General features: G+C 35.0%; 1 protein-coding gene across 1 annotated transcript in view; it reads left to right on the forward strand.

Annotated features, from left to right (window-relative positions):
• The window catches only part of LOC134535118 (histone H4 transcription factor-like), a 35,598-nt gene extending 12,954 nt beyond the window's left edge, over positions 1–22,644 (forward strand). The window contains exons 5-10 of the mRNA XM_063374059.1: positions 566–718; positions 8,083–8,281; positions 8,805–8,934; positions 9,392–9,525; positions 15,103–15,234; positions 22,317–22,644. Coding sequence (XP_063230129.1) covers positions 566–718; positions 8,083–8,281; positions 8,805–8,934; positions 9,392–9,525; positions 15,103–15,234; positions 22,317–22,578 — 1,010 coding nt within the window. The 3' untranslated portion in view covers positions 22,579–22,644. The remainder of the gene's footprint in view (positions 1–565; positions 719–8,082; positions 8,282–8,804; positions 8,935–9,391; positions 9,526–15,102; positions 15,235–22,316) is intronic.
• Positions 22,645–23,036: the final 392 nt, after the last annotated feature.

Consider the following 23,036-nt stretch of genomic DNA (forward strand, 5'->3'; position numbering starts at 1 on the left):
ATGACAGCTTGACAGGTAGCAGCACATGCAGAAGCACGTGTTTTTAATATGCTGTATATGCGTGGTTTGTTTGATTCTTTATACTGAAACTGTATTAAATGTCAAAACATTGTAAAATATCGTACTCCATTGTAATTAATTCATGGCTTTTTAAAAAAAAAATATATTGTCCTCCTTTTTAGTGAAATGTCCTCCTTTTGCGAGATGAATGTCCTCCTTTTTTTATTATCAGTGTCTGGTAACTCTAACCTCGTGTCCAATCCAAACAAAATATTATTTTCAATGGGAGAGCAGACAAAAGACAATCGAAATGAAATAGAGCGCTTTTCCACACACACTCCAAGTACTTGATCTAAGAAAATATTTGTGCCAAGTTGCCAGATCTTCACTGAAAGTGGATGGGAACAAGCTTTCAGCTGGCAGTCATTTGAAAGGCGTTTTTGAAGTATGAGAGGTGGAGAGTCTGCCAGATGAATGAGAGTTGGATGCGCTTTCGAAGGTCAACTCTGAATTCGGGCCTAAGGTTCTAATTGCCACAGCTTACAAACTGTTTTTTTTTTTTCAGGCTGCAGATCAAATTTCCGTGAAGTCTACAAACTTGGTGACCATGTTCGGACACACACTCAAGAAAAGCTTGTAGGGTGTCCCATCTGTGGCGGTTTGTTCGCGTCCAAAACAAAGTTTTTAGACCATTGCAGACGGCAGATTCCAGTGGAAAGTAAGTACATATGAAGTGTAGGCGTTCTAGCTAATTTGGTTGCTAAGCATTCTATTTGTTCATCGACTGATTTTAATAATGTTTTATCTTAATAAAGATGTCTACATTAATGTCACATAATTTATTTGCCAACTTTTGGATAGCAAGATAGATTTGCTATAAAAAAAATTAACAATGTGGGAAAAAATTATACATAAAAGAAGAAAAATGTTTGCTTGAGAGATAGATTTTGATTAGTGATGAAACCTATCAGAAATAAGCGGTTCCTAATAGCTTCCAATTTGCGCGAGGCAGGATGGACACATCATCACAGTAATATGATGCAAGATGTTATTAAAGATCATCATGGTTAACATACTGTTACGATTTAATGTGGGGGAAATCTGGGTTCATAAGGGATAGCCCAATTAGGTTTTATTACAGTTTTATTTATTACTAATATTTACATCAATAGTAAATAATCTTACTTAAAAATGCCTAATCACCAATTACTCACACTTAAAAAAAATTTTATTTGCAAGTCACTCCATGTCTGTCAAGTTCCACAGTCAACATTCCTCACTGGAGCTAGGCTCAACAGTGGTTCACCCCTTACCTCGCACCTGTCCACACACTCAGTCGCACTCTCTATCCCGTCACTCCGCATTGTGCCACTCTTATGGGAAAAGGGGGGGGGGGGGGGGGGTGTCTCACCCTCTGTCGATGTCACACTTCCCCTCGCGCTGGGAACTCTGGAACTCCGAAACTGTCGCGGAACTTGCTCGGAACTGTCGCCGAACTCGTCACGGAACTTACCGCAGCACCTGTCGCAAGACTCTTGCCGCACTCCTCGCGGAACTCACCACGGAGCTGTCGCCACACACCTCGCCGATCTCTGTCGCCAAAAACTCTCATGGAGGCTGGTGTTGCTGCTTAAGTAGTCTGTGGTGCTATTTTCGAACCGACGAGAGCAGTTGTGAAGAGTCGCATCGAGAATAGCATTGCTTGCTCACGCAAAGTCCCGCGGAATTCCCAAGACTGCTCAGCAGTAGATAACAGTGCCGAGGCAGGACGATGCGCGAAGAGCGGAGGGGGGAGGGTGGTAGCGACAACCCTTGTAAACAGGCCAAGCGCACGTGGCATGCCTTGCGTCAGCGAACCGCACATGGACGTTCAGGACTGCCAGCCAGCACTGATCCTGGCATCGCGGTCTAGTCTCTTATGTTCATAACAATACATTATCATATCACATGCTAAGGCACTCCTAAAAATAGATATCAAAATTGTCGTAAGCATAATTGAATCCATCACAAGGAAATTTAAAACAGCTTCGCATGACGTGCATGATGAATGAAACACGCTAATGGTTTTCTCCAGTGTTGGCATTACAATGAGGAAAACGCATAGGCTGTAGGGGTGTGCGGGTACCCGAAATTTTCTATTTCGGTTCGGTTCCATGAATACCTGAACTCGTCCCGATTAATTTTAATGGATTCGAAATGCTTCCAGTGTGTGTATATATATATATATATATAAATGTTAAGGTTATGATCGCACATACACATCAAGAATTTAATGAATTTTATTTATTCAAGACAATTAAAATGTTTAATTTGCAGCTTACCGTATCACATAATTACGGTAATAGGGCTTTGAATACAAATCAAAATTTTTTAATCATATGAACGCAAGGAACATCCCGCAAAGCAAATATTTTTTTCCAAGCTGCCATTTTGAATGTTGAATTCGTAGGATGAAAGCAGAACACCAACATGACAGAATAATACTCTAATCTGTTCTCTGTCAATACTCTGGTTGCACTTACTGCACTCGGGCAACACCAACTAACAGGCATGCGTCTGACGAAATAAAATAATACAAAATCAGACAATTGTTTTGTTATTAAAATAAAAATAAAAAATAATGTTAAAAGTTAAGTACTATATTTTTTTGGTATAAATAAAATTATATTTTAGGTTGTTATGGGAGACTTTTTTAATATGTTGTTGGTACTTGGGTGTTAATATCGTTTGCCGATTATTTACCAAATTTGTATATTGAATTGACATAATCTCAAGTCAGTACACTAGTAAACGTGATCAAGTAGCAGTCTAGAAGAATTTGTGGTAGTTGTAATTGCCTTAACATAATTTTATTTGAAGCATCTGCATATATGTTCCCACACACGTTCATGTTCGGGCTTGCTTACTTGTACACAACATCGAAGGTAAAGTAACTACTGTTTTCTGTGGTAGCCTACTGTGCTGAAGAATGATTTCCGCTGCCGCCAACAGTGATGCTTTGGCATGTGTACAGCCGGTGTCATCAAAAAGTCGTAGCAGTGTTTGGACTTATTTTGAAAGAGTGTCGGAATTAAAATCAAAATGTAATACATGTGGGCGTGAACTCAAAATAACGACAGGTTGCACATCAAGCATGGCCAGACATTTCAAGTTACACGCAAAGCAATATTCAGAATTCTTGCAGATGCAGATGGAAAAGCAAAAACCAACACATGTAGTAAAAAAGGCTCAAAAAACTTTAGGTACCATTATTGTTTGAAAAAAGTAATAAATATTCAGTTAACAACCCCCGTGCAGTCTCCATCACCAAAAGTATTGGCTGAATGATTGCAATTGATCTTCAGCCATTCAGTATTGTTAATGACAGAGGTTTCGTTGAAATGATGAATTTAGTATAACCACAGTACACAATTTCTGACCGCACTACCTTTTCACAAACTGTAATTCCACAAATGTATGAAGATACAGTTAAGAAGGTCACAGAAGAAATGCAACATGATTTTAAAAACGGTGTTGGCTCCATTTCATACACTACAGACATGTGGACATCTCGCAGTAATGATAACTACTTGTCACTGACTTGCCATTACTTGACTAGCGACTTTGTACTTGTACATCACACATTGGGAATCATTCCTTTTTCTGGGGAACACAGTGGTGTTGCCATTTGCAATGTATTTTTGGACGTTTCAAACAAGTGGAAAATTCCCCAAGGTGTACATGTGTATGTCTTATCTGATAATGCAAAGAAATTAAACTTGCACTATCAAAAACTTTTTGGGTACCTTTCAATTGTTTGGGTCATACCCTGCAATTAGCTGTAAATGATGGAAAAAAGGAAACTCCTGGCATGGAATCAGTTTGCAAGAAAGCACGCAGCATTGTGGGCCATTACAAGCGTAGCTCACAAGCCACTCAGCAATCGCACACACTTCAAGAACAAATGGGGAAACTACAATATGACCTCATTCAAGATGTTGAAACACGTTGGAACAGTGAATATGCAATGCTTTTACGTCTCTTGAATCAGAAAGAAGTATTTGCAGCTGAGCTTGCTTCTTCATGCTCAATGGATAATTTAAATGCTCTTGAATGGAGATTGATTGCAGGTGTGGTGGATGTATTAGCACCTATTTATGAAGCTACTAATGATTTGTGTGGGGAAAAGTATACCACCATTATAGATGGCATTAAAGATTTGTTAGAAACTTTCATCTCAAGAGCTGAAGCAGGAAGTGGCGTTGTCTTTGCACGTAACATGCTTAAGGCAATGCTTGTGCAATTTCCTGACTACAGACTACGAGAAGAATATGTTATTTCAATGATTGTAGATCCAAGGTATAAAGCAATTTTGTTACACGACCATGAAAAGAAGATAGGGCTACATTCTCTAAAATTGTTCATAGAGTCTGACACAAGTTTTGAAGGCATCCATAATGAACAAACAACAGGGGCACAAAATACACTTCAGCCATCATCATCTTCTCAGTTCTCAGTGTGGAACAAATTTGATACAGCTTCACAGTCAGTGGCCGTGAATGATCCCTTACCTTATGAGAGTGTGCTTGATGACATTTCAAGGTACATCATTGAGCCTGCTTAAGCTTATCCATTTTTTATATAGGTAAGTACACAAGATGATAATGAACTTGACACACCTGAGTTGTTTATTGAAAAGGGATGTTTGGATTAGTCCTTGGGCCTATATTTTTAGCTTTTTGTGAAAGGAATAAGTAGCTTTAACATGTAGGTCTACGTAATTCTTATTTTTGTAAAATCATTTGTTTCAATGTATGTATATACAGCCTACCATAAATCTTATGTCAAAGTATTTTATTTCGTATGTACAGTAAACTGTAGCAGTGTAGCCTATATAAATCTGTGAATGTTGTATATGAAAGTAACAAATAGCATTTAAAGAAGTTCTTACATTCAAGTTACCATATATACTCGTGTATAGCGCGCCCTTTTTTCCCCTCAAGTAAAGGAAAAAAATAAGGATGCGCGCTATACACGGAAAAAAAAAGTGATGGGGTGTGGCGGGAAGGAGGAGTGGAAGTCGTTAACTGCCGGGTGACGGGTGACGTTTCTGGCCAGCCCCCACACATACGCACAAGCAACAAGGCCTCTCTTTCACACACACACACAACCTGGTCTCTCGCACACACACGCTCACAGTACACACACACACATGTGCGCGCGCAAGCTCGCACGTCTCTTGTTTATTTTTAGACCTCCCCCTCTACAGAAAGCCAGCGCAGCTAGTAAAATAAAAAGAGAGAGAGAGAGAGAGAGAAAGAAAGAAAGAGAGAGAGAGAGAGAATTTTGTCGCCATTCCTCCTCCCACTTCCTTCGCTTCCTCGTCGCAGCTGCTACCGGTGAGTCATCTAGTCCTCCACGTCCCGTTCCTGCCTGTCTCCATCCCTCCCGCCCACGTGCCAGTTGTGACGATACAGCGCTTCATTATCTTCCGTCTACACAGCAGAGTTTAAGTATTTTCCTGACGCATCACCACACATCAATTTAAATTATCATTTGTTTCATACGTAATTACTTAACAGGTACCACAAAATGTTAGTAAAATTTATTTACGGGAAAAAATAATTTTTCTTTGGAATTTGTTGCACAAATCGTGTTGCGCGCTATACACGAGGGCGCGCTATACATGAGTAAATACGGTAATTATTATTTCTACAACTGCCAACTGGAAATTGTATGTAATAAATTAATATTGTCAACTCTTTTGTTTGTGAAACTATTTATCCTTCAGTAATATGAGTATTATAAACTTAATGCAAATTATTATGATAATAAAACTTAAAAATGAAAGAAAATATTCAAAATTGGAATCAAATTTCAAATAGTAGTTGTAGGGATTCGACTCAGAATCGAATCAAACTGAAAATGGAGGATTCGCACAGCCCTAATAGGCTGCATTATATGAAAACACATATTGCAAAACGTGATATGCATTTAAAACAAACTTATCACAAAGATGATTGGGCTATAGTTAGCAATGAAGATAGATTACTATTTTAAAAATACAAGAGTATACAATCATTAAAATTGATCCAAGTATGAACATAGCTTCGCCAGAATTTTACAATCTGCGCAGTGGAACAGGTCAGTTAACTGGTTGAGGGGTCGTGCAATAGCTCCAAGGTACATGCCAACTTAACGCGAAATACAGGATTGTTACTGTGATGCTAAGAACAAGAAATATTACAGTCATCCGACATGAACAATATTAAATTGATCCTACCTAGCAAGTGAAAGATGGGCAACATTAAGTTACAAAACGTACGCATGCAGCATGTCACAACCGACCAGACAAACATATTAATGTTCTCCAAGGCCAGGGTGCTATCATTAATTGCTGAAGTGCACAGAGCGCAGTCACAGAGACACTGGAGGGGAAAGCACTAGTTAGAAAAACGTGTGATGACAAAACAAATGAGAGTAAGGCGAAGAAGGGGAGGTTGGCGATGCGGACAGACATCTTTAAAAGTTGAAACACTTCAGTGATGACAGTTAAAGAATTATTTTAGGTGAGTTTATTAATTCGTGGGGCAGTGTTTGAGAGATGACATTATTTTTATGTTCATTTTAGTTAGAGGTTTGCGAGTATTCAAATGGAACTCATTAACAAAAACTTCAAAAATTGTAACATGTATGAATATAAGATGCTTTATTTAATAATTAGATGTGTTTTCTGTAATATTATACATCCATTGCTTTCATATGTAACAAGTATACTGTGATCATGATTTAAATTTTTTAATGGGTAATACTCTTATTTTTATGTATATAATTAGGTGCATCAACAAATTAATAATTTTTAAACTGTAAATTCTACTAATTTAGGAAAAGACATGGCCAGGTTTTTTTATTTACACCACACAATTATGGTCTCATATATATATATATATATATATATATATATATATAATTATGGTTCCATACATAAATGTCTCTTTTAGGTAGATTTCGAGAAATATTACTTATTGTATCTGTTACCATGGTGCAACTTCCGGAAAATTTTTATATAGATTTCGTTTCATGGTCTGTAGACCCCAAAACCATCTCAACTCAATTTTTTTTATATATATTTATACTTCTATATATATATGTGTGTGTGTTTGTGTGAAGATATATATCACTTTTTTATGGACACGATGACTGTCACAATTTTTCATAAATAACTTCCAAACTGATACATAAAATCTAGTAGTGAAAAATCTTGGTCGAATTCATTAATGGGCAATATCCGACCAAAGGAGTAAATGGAGTAAATAAGGGGAAGGTTTTTTAAAAAACAGAAATATCACCGTAACTCCCATAATATGGGAAATATCACATCCATTTGAACGTATTATAACTCATAGGAGTAATACCAAAATATTTTGTGTGAATAAGTTTTTGATATGACCAACCATAACTGCAAGGGGTTTAAAAAACAATGATTGGAGGACAAAAGAATCATACCTCCCTTCGTAGGCATAACATCGAATTCGTACAAATGATGTATTAATCTTACAATTGTTATCTATAACATTAGTTTGAAACAATTTTTTATTAGACAAACCATTGTTGCTAGGGGTTGAAAAAATAAGGGGTAGAATATTTCATAACTCCCTTAGTAGGTACACTATCAAACCCCTTCAAATTATAATTTTTATCTAAAACATGTCTGAAACAATTTTTGATTGGACGAACCATTGCTTCAAGAGGTTAAAAAAATAATGGGTCGAATAATTTTAAAAAAATTTATAATTTCCTTAGTAGAAAAACTATCAAATCCGTTTAGATTGTTTGTAAATCTTATAATTTTTACCTAAAACTTTTGTCTGAAACAATTTTTGATAGTACATACCATTACTGCAAGGGGTGGAAATAACCACTGAGCCTACTGGTCGAACATTATTAGAATGGGAAAGGAATAAATTAGAGTCATCTTAGACTTCATTTTTTTGGCAAATATTTATGTTTATGACTTTTGTTCTGAGATGAAAAAGTAGTTTCTGTACACACCCACAAAATGATGTCATGTGTGTGTGTGTGTGTGTGTGTGTGTGTGGTCAGTGCAGGAATACCAGTGCTCGCACTGTTCCAAGCTGTACCCCACGGAGCGGTTGCTGCGAGACCACATGCGCCAACACATCAACCACTACAAGTGCTTGTACTGCGACATGACTTGTCCCAAGCCGGCCGCCCTGGGCGTGCACATACGCTACCGCCACCTGGACGAGAAGCCGTACTCCTGCGAGTACTGCGAGTACAGGTCAGTGTTCCTTTATTAATATTGGCAAATGTGCTTGTCGTCTTCTACGTCAGTAGTTGTTGGAGACTGTGAAAGGTGATGAGATGTTGATGGAGCATCGTTGGAATGAATGGGCGGGGGAAACAAGCAAACCCCGAGAAAACCCACTGGTTCACAGCAACGTCCGCAGCTATTCCACTATTGAAAAATCCAAGGCTTGACCACACCAGGAATCAAACCCAAATTGCCTAGGTAGGAGGCAAGTGATCTGATTACCCTACCTTTCATTTTTTTATTATTTTCCAACATTAATAATTTTTTTTATATATATTTTCCAATTACAGTAAACACATTTGACATTAACTGTTTGTTGTAAGACTGCCAACTAAAACAAAACATAAATTTTCCAAACAGTGAGTTTTGTTTAAGATAGTTTTTTCAACATTATGAAAACATACGTGTTGTGACAGATGAGGTTTTGCATCTGTGATGTTATGTAATTCATTTATTGATTTGTTGTATGTTTATTAATGTTTTGTTCCAGGGCAAAAACAAGCTACGATATGAAAAAGCACGAGGAATCTCACCTTCTTGGATATTTGTATTGCTGTGACGAAGAGGATTGCAACTTCTCTTGTCGCAGTGCCTACACACTTCAGAAGCATTTTCGCAAGGTATTTTTTTGTGCTAGTTTTTGTTAAGGTACTGTAACCTTGCATTTATGTGTATCAATATTAAGTAGTGTGCTAACTCTTCAGTTAGTATTTCTGTATGTTTGTCATATTGCCTTGGATTTCAACAAAGCTTGTATCAGTAGGTTCACATTAGCTGATGTTCTGGAAGCCTCTAAATATGTTTGAATTCATTGCGTTTCACACTTGCTCACTACCCGTAATCTCTTCATGAGCAATCACACTCCCTTGTTCACTTTTATAAGTAAATAGGTTTACATTATGACAGTAAAAGTCATCAATTTTTTTTCCCCTGCATGTCCTTTAATAACACATGCTGCTTCTTCATAAGTACTCCATCATTTTTTTTCTTAATGAATGGCAGGTTTACAGTTAGTGGCTGTCTGCAGCTTAGGTTCACTTTTGAAAAATTGTAATCATGAATGATGAATATGAACAGGAGCATGAGGGTGGCGACCCTCCTATGTACTGCTGTGAGATCTGTGACGAACGATTCCACCGAGGGGCTCATCTCACAAAGCACCTGTTCGAGAGGCATAGCTTCCGATGGCCATCAGGACACTGCCGCTTCAGGTAACTATTTGAGGAAACATTATTGGTTTGGTCAGGTTGGTTCTTTGATTCTTCCATTTAGAGGGTGCATCATACACCAGTGAAATTCTGAGATACAGTAAGCTATAAATCTAGTGGTGCACCGATGCGGATACCGATGAATCGTAATCAGCGATTATGGGTACTTTTCGATTAATCCTAATCAGCGATTATCTTAACGATTACTTTGCCGATTATCTACGTCCCGGCGTAATTAAGTAGGTTTTTACCATGTAATAATTTGTTACACATTTTAGGACGAAATACGGTAATATTTGTTTATATTACAAAATTCATCAAACTCCATCATATCATGATTACAGATATTTCGTTAAGTTTAATAAATCTCATTGCCTCAAACAATAAAAAAATACATTTTTCCTACATGTTTATTTACGTTTCGTCTTTTGTTCTGTCTTTTGTTTAGTGGCCTTGTACATTACCTATAGCCAGGGACGTAAAATAGATGGCACGCAATCAAAATACCACAAGCAGTTGCAGTGGATTCTATGACAATCAATCTTTTCGAGTCGTAGTAGCTGTTCAAAATCGTGGTCCCGATACCATCTAGAGTTTCTCACTGCGTTTTACAAACTCGTTATGGGCGTCTTTGGTAACATTATCCGTTGTTGTGTTATTTGTATGTGACGTGAAAAGTGAAAAAGTATTTATAATTTTATATATTCAGTCAACATAAATAAAATCACATGTACTAGAATTGGTTTTGAGTCATTTTTATATAATTATAGTGATATGGCGAGTAGGGAGAGAAAAAAGTGAAGTGTGGAAACATTTTTCTATAAACTCAAGTGAACCAAATAAAGCAACATGTTTACATTGCTAAACGGTAATTTCTCGATGCAACCTTGTGTGATAGTCGATAATAATGCTAGTTTTCCACAACAAAAACTTACCCATTGTAAATTACAATTATTAGACTGTAGTTCAAGTTGTTTACAATAATAAATATAAATAGAAGTTAATTTAATTTACACTTTGCAATGACATTGACGTCGACCGGGGCTACGCCCTCCCTAAGCCCGATGTGCCTCACGCCGTCACCATCCCTCTCCTCCCACCACCACCCTCTATTTCAAACCTCCCGCCCCGTGTGCAGGTGTGTGTGTGTGCGTGTGAGGCGCCAACAAGAGGCGGGAGTAAAGTCTGTGCCACGACCCCTTTTATTTATTATTCAATTTTTAGGTTTACCTAACTGTCTTTTCTTTAAATAATATTCCCTAATTGTTTATGTTTTAAGTGCTAGTTGTAAGGACGGTGCAGCGCCCCACGCGGCAGGCAATGGAACTACCCGCAACTATTTTGAACCATAATCATAATTAAAATAATCAATACTCAACTTAAATAATTAAGGAAATTTTGTTATAATTTTATTATAGAATTTTTAGTGTAATTGTTTTAGTTAAATATGTATTACTAAATATGTATTACTAAGATTTGTTGATCCTCTTCTCTCTCGCACCGATATCTCTCTTGGGCAATGGAACTACCCGCAACTAGTTTGAACCATAATCATAATTAAAATAATCAATTCTCAACTTAAATAATTAAGGAAATTTTGTTATAATTTTATTATAGAATTTTTAGTGTAATTGTTTTAGTTAAATATGTATTACTAAATATGTATTACTAAGATTTGTTGATCCTCTTCTCTCTCGCACCGATATCTCTCTTGGGTGAGACTAACGGTAAATCCAGCGCTTTCCGGCCGCCATGCTGCCCTGGCCTCTTCAGTCGCTTCCGTTCGTCACCCGGGGTAGGATGCTTGGTGAGCACCGCGCAACTTCATATTTTTCTTAATCAACTGATCTTTTAACATCCGCCGGACTTTTTATCATTCTGAAACCTTTTTTGTATCTGCGAGGCCTACTCCGGGTGGCCTACTCGTTTAAATAAATATTTAAGTTCAATTTGAACATTTAATCACGAACCGCATCCTAAACTAACGAGGCCAGTCCACGAGGTGACCTGGTCAGCCTGTAAACTTATTCTCTCCCGCCGTTGGCGTTATTAACAGTTTCATAGTGTATGTAGGTGTAGCGCGATTGGAGACGTGTTGTAACGTTGCTGAAATAAAAGGAGTACTGCGAACGTGTGATTTTTAGTCGAGTGACCATGTGTCCTTGCTCCTGAACCTCGAGGCGTGTGGGACGCCTGAAGAGCCCACTGTAACGATATCGCGTGCTAAGGGAACCGAGCCTAGCCCTACACGGGTCACGTCATGCCCTGAAGAGAGTCTCCGCCGGGTCCACGTGCCCACATCACATGGTGGCGCCCACTCCGACAATTAATTTGTTCGTTCCCTTACCTCCCTAGTACGACAACATAATAATGTATTTTATATATTTTTATACTGTTATTATAACTTTATTCTCAATTTTACCTAATCTTGTTAATTAAATTCACATGGGAATAAAAATTTTTGTGTACATTATTACACTTAAAAAAATTTGTTCATTATAATCGGTAACTGAATCGGTATCTGCCGATTATTGTTCTCATAATCGGTAATCAGTAAAGTCATATCGGTGCACCACTATATAAATCCAATCTCACAGAGGTGATGTGCACAAATAATTTCTGTTTAGATTTCCACAGAGATAAATAGTTACCTAAGATCCTTAGTGTGAAATATTATAAAAATTAAATATAAATTTATTAATAGAGGGTTGATTGAAGCAGCTTTGAAAAGTAATAAAAACTTAATATAAATTTACAGATATTATTGTTGTAGTAAGAATATGATCTAGTATTATATTTACTAACAATAATCTTCATTGCATTGTCCCCTAACATCACAGCATACAAATAAAAACATGGAGAAATCCATGTGAAGCTAAAATACTATGCAATTTAAGATGACCCAAGTACAATAAGCTTCTAATAAGACAAAATATGATATGATAAATTAGTTGAGATGAGATTCCACAAGACAGTCTCCAGTTTAGGAAAACATTCTACTAAAAATGAACTCCAATATAAGGCATCTTGGAACGTTGGACATCAGTTTTTGCATGGTACTCTTTATTTTAGATATGCAGTAAAACCTCATTTTACGACCCATCACGGTTCCTGGGAATACGGCCGTAATAAACATTTTGGACCGTTTTTCCCACTCCAAATCCCTGTGCATCAAAAAATGCCATTTTTCACACCAAGTTCAATCAGTTGTCTATGGCAAGATATTACCAAGTTTTCAATAATTAAATATAAATATAACTTAATAGCATATCTATGTCTTATGGAAAGAAGATACTCAAGAAAAGCATATTCTACCACCTACTGTGACGTTACAGTACTACTACAGCCCCACTTGGGATATCAAATCTTTATGTAGAGTTACCTAATACTACAAATTTTATGTACACATACTGCTGCATGTGTACATGTGATAATGACAATAATAACAATAAATTTTATCTGGGCACCTTGATTGTATACTATTTTCACAACACAGTAGCACGAATATTGATAACCAAATATAAAAAAATATATGAATTATATTATTTAATAACAGAAAAATGTAGCCAGTTAAAAGTTTAATTTTAAACAGGAGAAATGGTGCAGTAAAATAGTAAAATGATCACTGGTTAAAATAAAGAATTGATTTAATTTTTAATACCAACACATCTTAGTATAACTGCACTGACCATTCTTGCTACTGTTCCAGACATATATGTAGGTCACATATATAACACAAGAGTTCTATTTTCAGATTCTGCACTTTCACAGATACATAAATAGTAAATACACAAAATTTATCGATGTACGTGTCTTTAAAATGGTATCAATATGTAGGTATCTCAAACTATTACTTTAAATGACAAGTATGTTATATTTACTTGTTAGTGTCCAGCTAGAATAGATTCAGAGTGACTCAAGTTGTGGAATCCCTGGACTTCTGTGGAGTAAAATAAATATTACTTGAAATTATAGTGCATGCGTATGGTAATGTCTTCTCAATGACATATAACAACGTGGATAAATCAGTGTGATTCAGTATCTTTCTACACAGTCAACACGTAAACATAAGTGAAAAGCAGTAGCTTTGCTTTCTGTTGCACTCGGTGTGTTTAAATAATAAAACTTTACAGTCAACAATGTCAGAAAGTTGTTAAGAACACTTACAGCGAATCTGCAGATATTTCACACTCCTATTGTACAGCTCCTAGTAGAGTTAACCTACCGGTACTTCTGTTGCATTTTTTTTACTGAGTTCAAGTGACTAGTATCCAACCATTTAACATATGGATTGCTAACTAGATCTAGATACACACACTTATTTACACTTATATATTTTGCCACATCTGTGGTTAATGGCATCTATTTCCAGAAGAATGTTCTTATTCCACAAATTTTTAAATTTCTGATGCACTAAAAGCAATGTTCTGATGGCCAACTGTTAGGCTTGTGCAACTATCAGTTTTTTTTAGCTTGAATCAATTATAAAACAAAGATAAAATTATTTGTGACTATGAATATCAAATTTGAATAGTAAGAATGAAAAATAGAATCTCACTAAAAAATATATATATATTTTTCACATTACGCAAGAACTTCTGGAAAATTATATTCTAAAGGTAAAGGTTGGTTTAGTTGAGTCATCTACAGTAATTATATGGATAATATATGTAAGATGTTAAAAGTAAGAAATATATTTTTTTTTAAAATTATGCAGCTAACCTAACTTCATTAAACCTAACTTAACCCAACCCAACCAACCTACCGTTCATTTCAGTTCCTATTCACCTTATTTTACAAATCTGCTACTCTACATAATGATCCAGAAAATTTCCACGACTGCAAAAAAAAGTCACTTATTGTTCATGTTTTTGATTATGAAGTCCCATTAAAGAAAAAAAAAGGGGGGGGGGTACTTATGTCTCACAAATGACTCACTCTCAGCAGTGAACATTGAAATATGACAAACTCAGGAGGAATGCTATGTCAGGTATTCGTAAGCAAACGAATATTCGTTATTTTGAAGTGTTTATACAAATAGTTTGTTATTTGTATTTGAATATTTGCATAGGCCTACCCATTGTGGCCCAATCCAACAGACGCCAAACGTAAGAGTTCATTAAAACAATCATAAATGAATGCAAACAAAAGATAAATAAACATTCAATTTGAAACAAAATGTATGGACTTAATAAAATATATAAATAAATGTATGTTAATAATAACAAATCTCAATACCGCCTATTGGGTATAATCTACTGTCCATAACAAATAAAGAATAAAACTATTGACAAACATAAGATTATTAAAATGTAAATAAACAGTTTTGTATTGACCGGTGTGACGTGTTTCTTCACACCACTGTCACCAAAATAAGCATAAACAGTGTGAAATGCATGTTGCAACTGTATCTTTTAATGAGCTCTAATAATAAGTAAATTTTATGATGTTTTTATAACATAGAGTATAATTTTGCCATGTGTGATAATATTGTATGTTAAAATTTTTGATTTTACATTCTTTTTGAACATTGTGTTTATTTGAAACATTATGTTATAATCCTATGAGAAATTGTTTCAGGTATAAGCGTGATGAGGATGGCTATTTTCGTCTACAAACTGTTCGCTACGAGAGCTTGGAAGTTACACAAGAAATGATGCAAAATGAAGTAGGGAATACGGTACTGAGCAAGAAGGAGGTGAAGAAACGCAGGTTAGTTTAAATATGCCATTATGGTGCAGTGTGTATCAGAAACTCGAAGTATCCATTTCAATATATATCAGTTTTTCTTATAGTGGCTCAGAAGAAGAGTGAAGTCATTACATATGATAAGAATCTACCAGAATTAATGGTATCTGCAGCTTATTGATTCTGGAGAATTAATTTTCATATACTTAAAAGTATTTACTGTATTTGCCAGCATATGGGTCACATCTATAATTATTGATCCTCCAATATTGGTCACACCTGTAATGTTTGACCCTCGTTGAATATGGGTCACACCTGTAACGGTTGACCCTCGTTGAATATTGGGGCCTTTTTTTTTGTTTATAATTAATTGGTTACAAGTTTTATTCTATGCAGTTTTTTTTCTGATGCACCATTTTCAAAATTCATTTGACGACAAAGTTGTGAAAACCTAAATTTGTTAAATGAGAGCTTATTTTTAAGACATTTGTGTCAAAGATAAAAAAATTTGAAAATTGCATTTTAACTTTAAAGCATAAATAATCACTTTATTTTTCGAGTTTATTGCAAACACAAAATTTTCTGATCTCTACACATTGGTGATACTATTTATTTACTCATGCTAAAAGAATTTAAAATTTAGCTAAATTAATTATGGAAACTGTTATAACTTGTGTTCATAGATTTAAAATAGTTTTTGCCTGTGGCATTACATGAACCAAATAGTGACCATAACACAGTTAACTGTGTCGTGTTCTGTTTTGTTGTGAGAGATTGTTTATTTAAGTAGGCATGTAATATGATGTACTAAAACTATTTTTTTTATCTTTAAGTACATACGGTTATTTAAGTTTTTATATGTGTTATAAATATTGTAGTAATTTCTGGTAGTTTGGAGAAATTAAAGTTCCTAAACTCACAATTTAAATACTTATTGCTTCTTAATGAAAAGAAAAGGGTTATTAGTTTAGTGCATGTTTTGTATAGTGCACATTTGTCGGAAACCAAACTCTGTGACTGTGATTAATTTTTTTTTATTATTATTTAACCTATATACATATGTATACACACATGTGTAATATATACTAGAGACCTGCGAGTACTCAAATTTCGAGTTCGAGTCGAGTTTTTAATTAGTGCTCGGACTCGGCACGGCCGTTCACGACTCACGAGTTGAGTTCGAGTTTAATGATGTCTTTTCAGACTTTTTTGGTTAGGCCTAAGTATAAAAATATTTAAAATTACGTGTTAACTAACCTTGTTTGCGCATGTAAATAAAAGAAACCCATTGTATCTTTCAGTTCAACGTATGATTTTAAATTCCTGCTCAAAACACCAATGTAAACAATGTAAAAATATTTCACTTTTAACATTAAAAACGTATCCTACCTTTCAATACGACCGTTCTTTTCCAGTTATCAGGAAAATGTTACATAATAGTTACTGTGTTTGCGCAGAGGTTCTTTAATATAAATGTACATTATGATTAATTTTTATCACTTTCAAGAATCGTTAACAAGTATAAAACGTAAACAAACACAGTATAACGCGCCATTCGTCCTCCATGGATCACACACTTTAGTGCACGAGACGATCTAAACAATCGATTGCTCTCTCGCCCCTCTTCAAGACAATTGTTTTTAGCTGCGCCATCTTTTGGTTATTTATAGAGCACGTTTTAAAAGTTTCAATTACCGCAGATACAAACGTTAAATAAAAATTATATTTTATCTTATATACAAAATAGAAAATCCAATATAATGTTAATTTATGCAGGTTAATTTTTGAACTGTTTTGTGTCACAACATGGCCGACACGCTCTAATTGTTTTGCCATGAAGGTCGGAATGTTGCCTGGCACAGCCATGTTCGCGACGTGCGCTACTAGTGCGGAGCTATGGTTATCTATGGATGAGAGGTTTGTTTACGTTTGACTTGGGACGAGGCAAACAATATTGTTGATTGAATATTTTAATCAGGATGGATGGCCAAATAGATAAAAAGAAACGCAAGCAGTTTACTTTGAAGGAAAATGTGGAAATTTTAAAAGAAGTTGTCAAAGGCAGGAAAAATGCAGATGTGGCACGGTCGTTTGGTTTGGTGCCCACTACACTGTCAACAATAATAAAAGATCACAATAAAATTATTAAACTGTATTAACAGTCATCTTTATCTGCTGGTGGCAAGAGACTTCGCCTAGAAAATGACGAGGGAATTCTATCCCAATAAATGTACATATCTGCAAAATAGTTTAAACCATTTGTCATTTTGTGTTCGACAGATATAAATGGTAAATATTTAGAGCAGCGGTATATGCGGAAAAAAATGCTAAAAATCCGAAAATACTTTTATTCTATGCTCTTTCACTTCCTCTTTTCAAATCAACCGGCGGAGATAAGAAATTCCAAATACTTTAGGAGATATCAAATTTTTTAATTTTGAACATGTAGAGTAGCTGTATTTGCGGGGAAAAAAAATCTAAAAATCTGAAATTATTTTTATTATATGCGCTTTCACTTCCTCTTTTCATTAAAACCAGCGGAGATAAGATATTCCAAATACTTTAGGAGATATAGAATTTTTTAATTTAGCAATACAACACCTGTACAACCATTTGAACGACGCCATTTTTGTTATTTTGCCGTGTGTTCGTGAATGCGTAATAAATAAAATGGTTGATTAGGTCAGGTCAGTTACATTATTAATACTTTCAAACTAAGCGGACATAAAAAATAATGTGAATTAATTTTAATGGCTGTTTAGTTTTAAAATATTTATAATGTAACTGACCTGACCAAACAAACCGTGACAAAGGATGATCAGTAGGAACTAAAATGGTCTATTAGGTCAGGTCAGTTACATTATGAATACTTTCAAACTAAGCGTACATTAAAAATAATATGATTTAATTTCAATGGTTCTTTAGTTTTAAAGTATTTATAATGTAACTGACCTGACCTAACAAACCCGGACAAATGATGAACATTAACAACTCACGTAAATTTTTTTTGTTACTTATTACTTGCGCAACAATATCCAAATAAAAAATAAGACTTTAAAATTATAAACGTTAAAAGCCCACCTAAGTTGGAGGCGGGTACATTTCCTTTGCCATTAGAAGGAAATGATGTAGTCGTTCACCTACGTTGCGATACCTCCGACAGAACATTAATAAATAAATAAATAATCACGTATTGGTTCATTTGAATACTGGCCAATCACGGAACTGTCACGTGACAATATTTTCCAATAAGAAACATAATAGATACTCGTAAACAAGAAACAATGGTAATCGTAGCATGAATATGCAGGTATTGTGATGAAAATTTAAAAATTCGATAACTCCTAAAGTGTTTGGAATTTCTTATCTCCGCCGGTTGATTTGAAAAGAGACAGTGAAAGAGCATAGAATAAAAGTATTTTCGGATTTTTAGCATTTTTTTTTTCGCATATACCGCGACTCTACATATTTACCATATAAATTTTGTATATGTAGGCCTAGAATTTAGGCTACTGTATTAAGTTCAGTAATTTTTTTTTAAAATTCTTGTTGTTTTACAAATATTTGCTTCCAAGCTAATGTAACATTTGATCCCCTACTACTTTATTTTCAAAAATTCAAAAGTACTAAGTTTTAAAGGTAACTTTCAGAATAAAGTACATACTTTCATTACTAAGTAGGTATAATAGTTGAGGCTTTATTGATGTACTTTATAACGAGATTCTACTGTATCCACATGCCGAGAAAACCTTGCTCCAGAGCACATTGAAAAGCTGGTGTTTCTCCATGAAAGACTTTTACAAAAATGTTGATTATGATCATTCCTATAGTAAAATGTTGCTGTCTTTTTTTTTCTTTTTTTTAAATATTGAGTTATGTTTAGGCCTTATATATACAGTATAACTATTCTTAAAAAAAAGTTGATATTTATTGTACGGCTACAAAAATTTCCTTGAACAGTGGAAATCCTTAATATACCCTGCAGCTAGGTGACTGGTAAGAATGTTGACAAATACTTTTGCACTTATGCTATGGTTTTGAATAAAATTTTGCTCGGTGTCGGTGATTAAAACATGCCGTTATACTTTTTTTTTTGTCAACAAGTAAATTTTAATAATACTCTGCATTTTCAAAAGAAACAAAATTATTAAAGACCATGAAAATATTTGCAGCAATGAGAATCCTCACACCTGAGATTTGTATAGGGCCTTGATATTTGTTTGTTTGTTTGTTTGTTTGTTTGTTTATCGTCTTTATTGGTGGCGAAGTTAAGGCGCGCCTTCTCTTACACTTAACCACTTTTCTGCAATTACATCAAAGATTTGAATATTAAAAACTAAGCATGACATAGACTAAATATTAAGAGAACAAATTAAAATTTTAACTTAATGTTCTGGTCTTTAAACATGACAGTTATATATAAATAATGGATATTTATGGATTTTACTACTCGACTCAAATTTAACTCGAACTCGAAACATTTCTTGAATACTTGCTCGAACTCGACTCGACCTAAAAATCCTATACTCGCATGACTCTAATATATACATATACTAGAGCTGTATCGAGACACAAAATTTTGCAGATATGCCGAAACGCCGATTCAACTGTTGCAGATTAACTGATTCCAAACCGATACGCAGGAAAACACAGTTTGGTTAAAAAAAATTATGTAAATTTACTAAATCGCCTAAAATGTCTGTCTGAGAAAAGCATGCAATGTAAATGCACATGTATTTTTGTTTGAGTAAGCAAAAGTTATTTAAAAAGAAAGATAACCTAAGGAGAACTGAATGGGGTTTAAATTTTTCTTCTTCTTTTTTTCTTAGTAATATAAGTACATAAACAAGTGTGTGCTTGCCTCAAGTTCACTGGCATTCAACATTTTACAATAAACAATTCAACACAATTGACATAGCCATATATGAACTCACTTTAGAAAACATTTAACTTAACTAGAACTGAGTACAGAATTCCTAGATTTATATTAAGAAAACATTCTTAATTTTACAATGAATGTCTTAGTGCCGTAAAAAAACTCCACATGTGCTGAAAAGTCTCCAAGATGGAACACTAGTTGCAGTTTTAAAACTAGTATTTTTAGCTTGTTTTCATCTTTGATTGTTAGTTGTTTAATGAAACATGAATTTCAAATGGAGGTTGGAAAATCTAATTATTTAATATGTATTTATATAAAAAAAAGATAATTTAATATTAGGTAACTATGAAATATATTGATCTACTAAATATGAAGTTTAAAAGAGTATTTAAAATGTCTCCGTATTGCACAACTTACATGTTTGCAATTCAAGAACTGCAATTCCAATACCAAATTAAGACGTGTGCTGGTGAAAATTCAGGGTACGTACCAAACATTTACACGGGAATGCATTTCATGTTATAACGGTTCGTTATATACTAAATAAACAGTTCAACGCCTATTGTAATTTTTGGTTGTTTTTTTTTATTTTTTATTTTTTTAAACAGAATGCCCCGACGAATCCAAACACTTACAATAGTTCATTCACTCGTTCCACATGTATATCTGACTGTCGAAAATACTGCTGGTAGCTCGCATGATGAGAAATTACCGAAAAATAATAGCGTAGATTGAAGTCCTTCAGTAATGTTTTACTGCAAGTACACGAAGATGGTGCGACCTGGAACAGGGCCGCACCCAGCGAAAACGAATCTCGCTCCGAGCCAAAACGCCTACGAAGGTGGCCGCAATTTCTAGTTATACCCAAAACGAAATATATAGAAAATTAGGTTGATTTAATAATAGGCCTGGCTCCGACCACCAACGTGAAATTATCTCTTCGTAAATTACATTATAATTTAGCGAGAAGCCATCGAACGCGACCTACTCGTCCAGCGTTCGACAGACGACTGGTGAAATCCTGCCACACTCTCCTCCACGCAGGGAGTAGACGTCACATGACCTCACCGACCAATCACACGCACGCTTCATTCACTCTTACAGATGCAAGCCAATCACAGAACAAGTTACAATACATGAAAAAACCTTTTACACACAGAACTCTGGGCTTCCCCTGATCAGTCTCTTTTCAATTTCACATCGAAATCGGGGACTTCCATTCTCGTTCTCTCTCCCACACCGTGAGACAGCAGTTATCACTCAGTTCCCACGCAGTGGGGGAATTAGCGTCTTTATCTTTGTTGGCGGGGAAGCACTGTTTCTTTCTCACTTCCACTTACAGGTCTCTCATGCCTCTCTTTCTAACCATCACTCCAGCCCAGACACAGTCCCGTGATTTATAATTATATTACAACTAGTTAATAAAAATTAAGAACAGCAATCATAATACAAATTACTTTACAAAATTAAAATCATTTAGAAATAACCTGAAAAAGTAGGCCTAAACAGACAAAAATCTAGAAGAGCGGCTTCTTTGTGAATAAATACAAAAAAAAATAGTTATGATTTAAAATGTCTAATAAAATACAAAATACCTTCTTAAAAACATAGCAAACACAAAATATCAACCCTAAAATATATAACAAACGGTAAAATATCATTAGGAAGACTTTTTAAGAAATATTTACATTCATGAAAATAGTTTAAAAGAAAAATTATTTAATTAGGAGGGCAGGGTTCTGCAACATTACAATGTGGTCACTTTGCACAGGAAACAGTAAAAGTAATTTATCTTATTGCATAATTTTTTAAATTCAATTTTAAAAATTTTAAGTACTTAATTAAAAAATGTATCAACGATATTTCAAACATTTATATATAATAAATTATGTTTTTGTTCCTATTTATATTTACAGTGGTGGTGATATATTTATTATGATTTATTAAATTCAAGAACATTATTAAAACACAGGATGTTTTAGTTTGATATGTATGGCTGGCATACGTAGCTAAATAATTATTTCAGTTCAAAGTATGTAGTACTACGAAAAGTGAAAGGGATACTTGTGGATTCTTAAGTTCAGTAATATCTGCAGAAAATTAACAAGAGTAGGTGAATCGCAAAATGCCAATTCAACTAAATATCGTCAACATTGGTTTCTGCTTATTCGTATCGGCACAGCTCTAATATTTACTTTGTCTATTAATGAAAATTCTTTTTTTGCAGGTTTGCGCTGAACCAAGTGCGAACACGGAGTCAAGATATCCCTTCCTTTACTGTATGTGAGGTTGAAGGTGACAGTACTGAAGACAGTGTCCCACAAGTTAAATCAAACTTTGGACCTAGCGTGCTGATAGCAATTGAAGAGATGGACGAGAGTGGAAACATTATAAGTTCTAAAGTTATTGAAACGGATAATTCTCAAGTAGTGTTAACGGAAAAGATGAGAGTGATTGTTGATGGCTCTGAAATTACAGAGCACGTGTAATGCTAATAATGTCAAATGTCTGTGATTATTTACGTGTTTTATTAAATTAAGTATTTCTGTTGGGTATCATGTGTTTTTCAAATTTTCTTTGCATGATTTTCAGTAAAGCTAGCTCGCGGCTTGGCACGGTGTTTCTACTGTCCCATGTGTAAAAGCGGTCATTGGTACGGGCCTAATTATGTATATGTTTGTTGTAACTTCCCGTGCAACCGCCAAGAATTTGTCTAGTCCGCCACCAGTTCTTCACAGGTACGCACACCACTCGAAGACTAGCAATTTCACAATGAGTGGTAGTACCTCACTTTTCCGGCCTGTCATAGTTAAATGTCTGTGCAGCCATATTTTTTCGTGCATGAAGGCTTCTATGCTCTCTCCTGCTGTCTGTGCATGGCAAAATAACTCGCGCTGGCAGCACGCATGTGCGTGAGGTCCATAAAATTACGCCTCTAGCTGCTGCT

The sequence above is a fragment of the Bacillus rossius genome, chromosome 1 (assembly GCF_032445375.1).
Source record: "Bacillus rossius redtenbacheri isolate Brsri chromosome 1, Brsri_v3, whole genome shotgun sequence".
Taxonomy (NCBI): Eukaryota; Metazoa; Arthropoda; class Insecta; order Phasmatodea; family Bacillidae; genus Bacillus; species Bacillus rossius.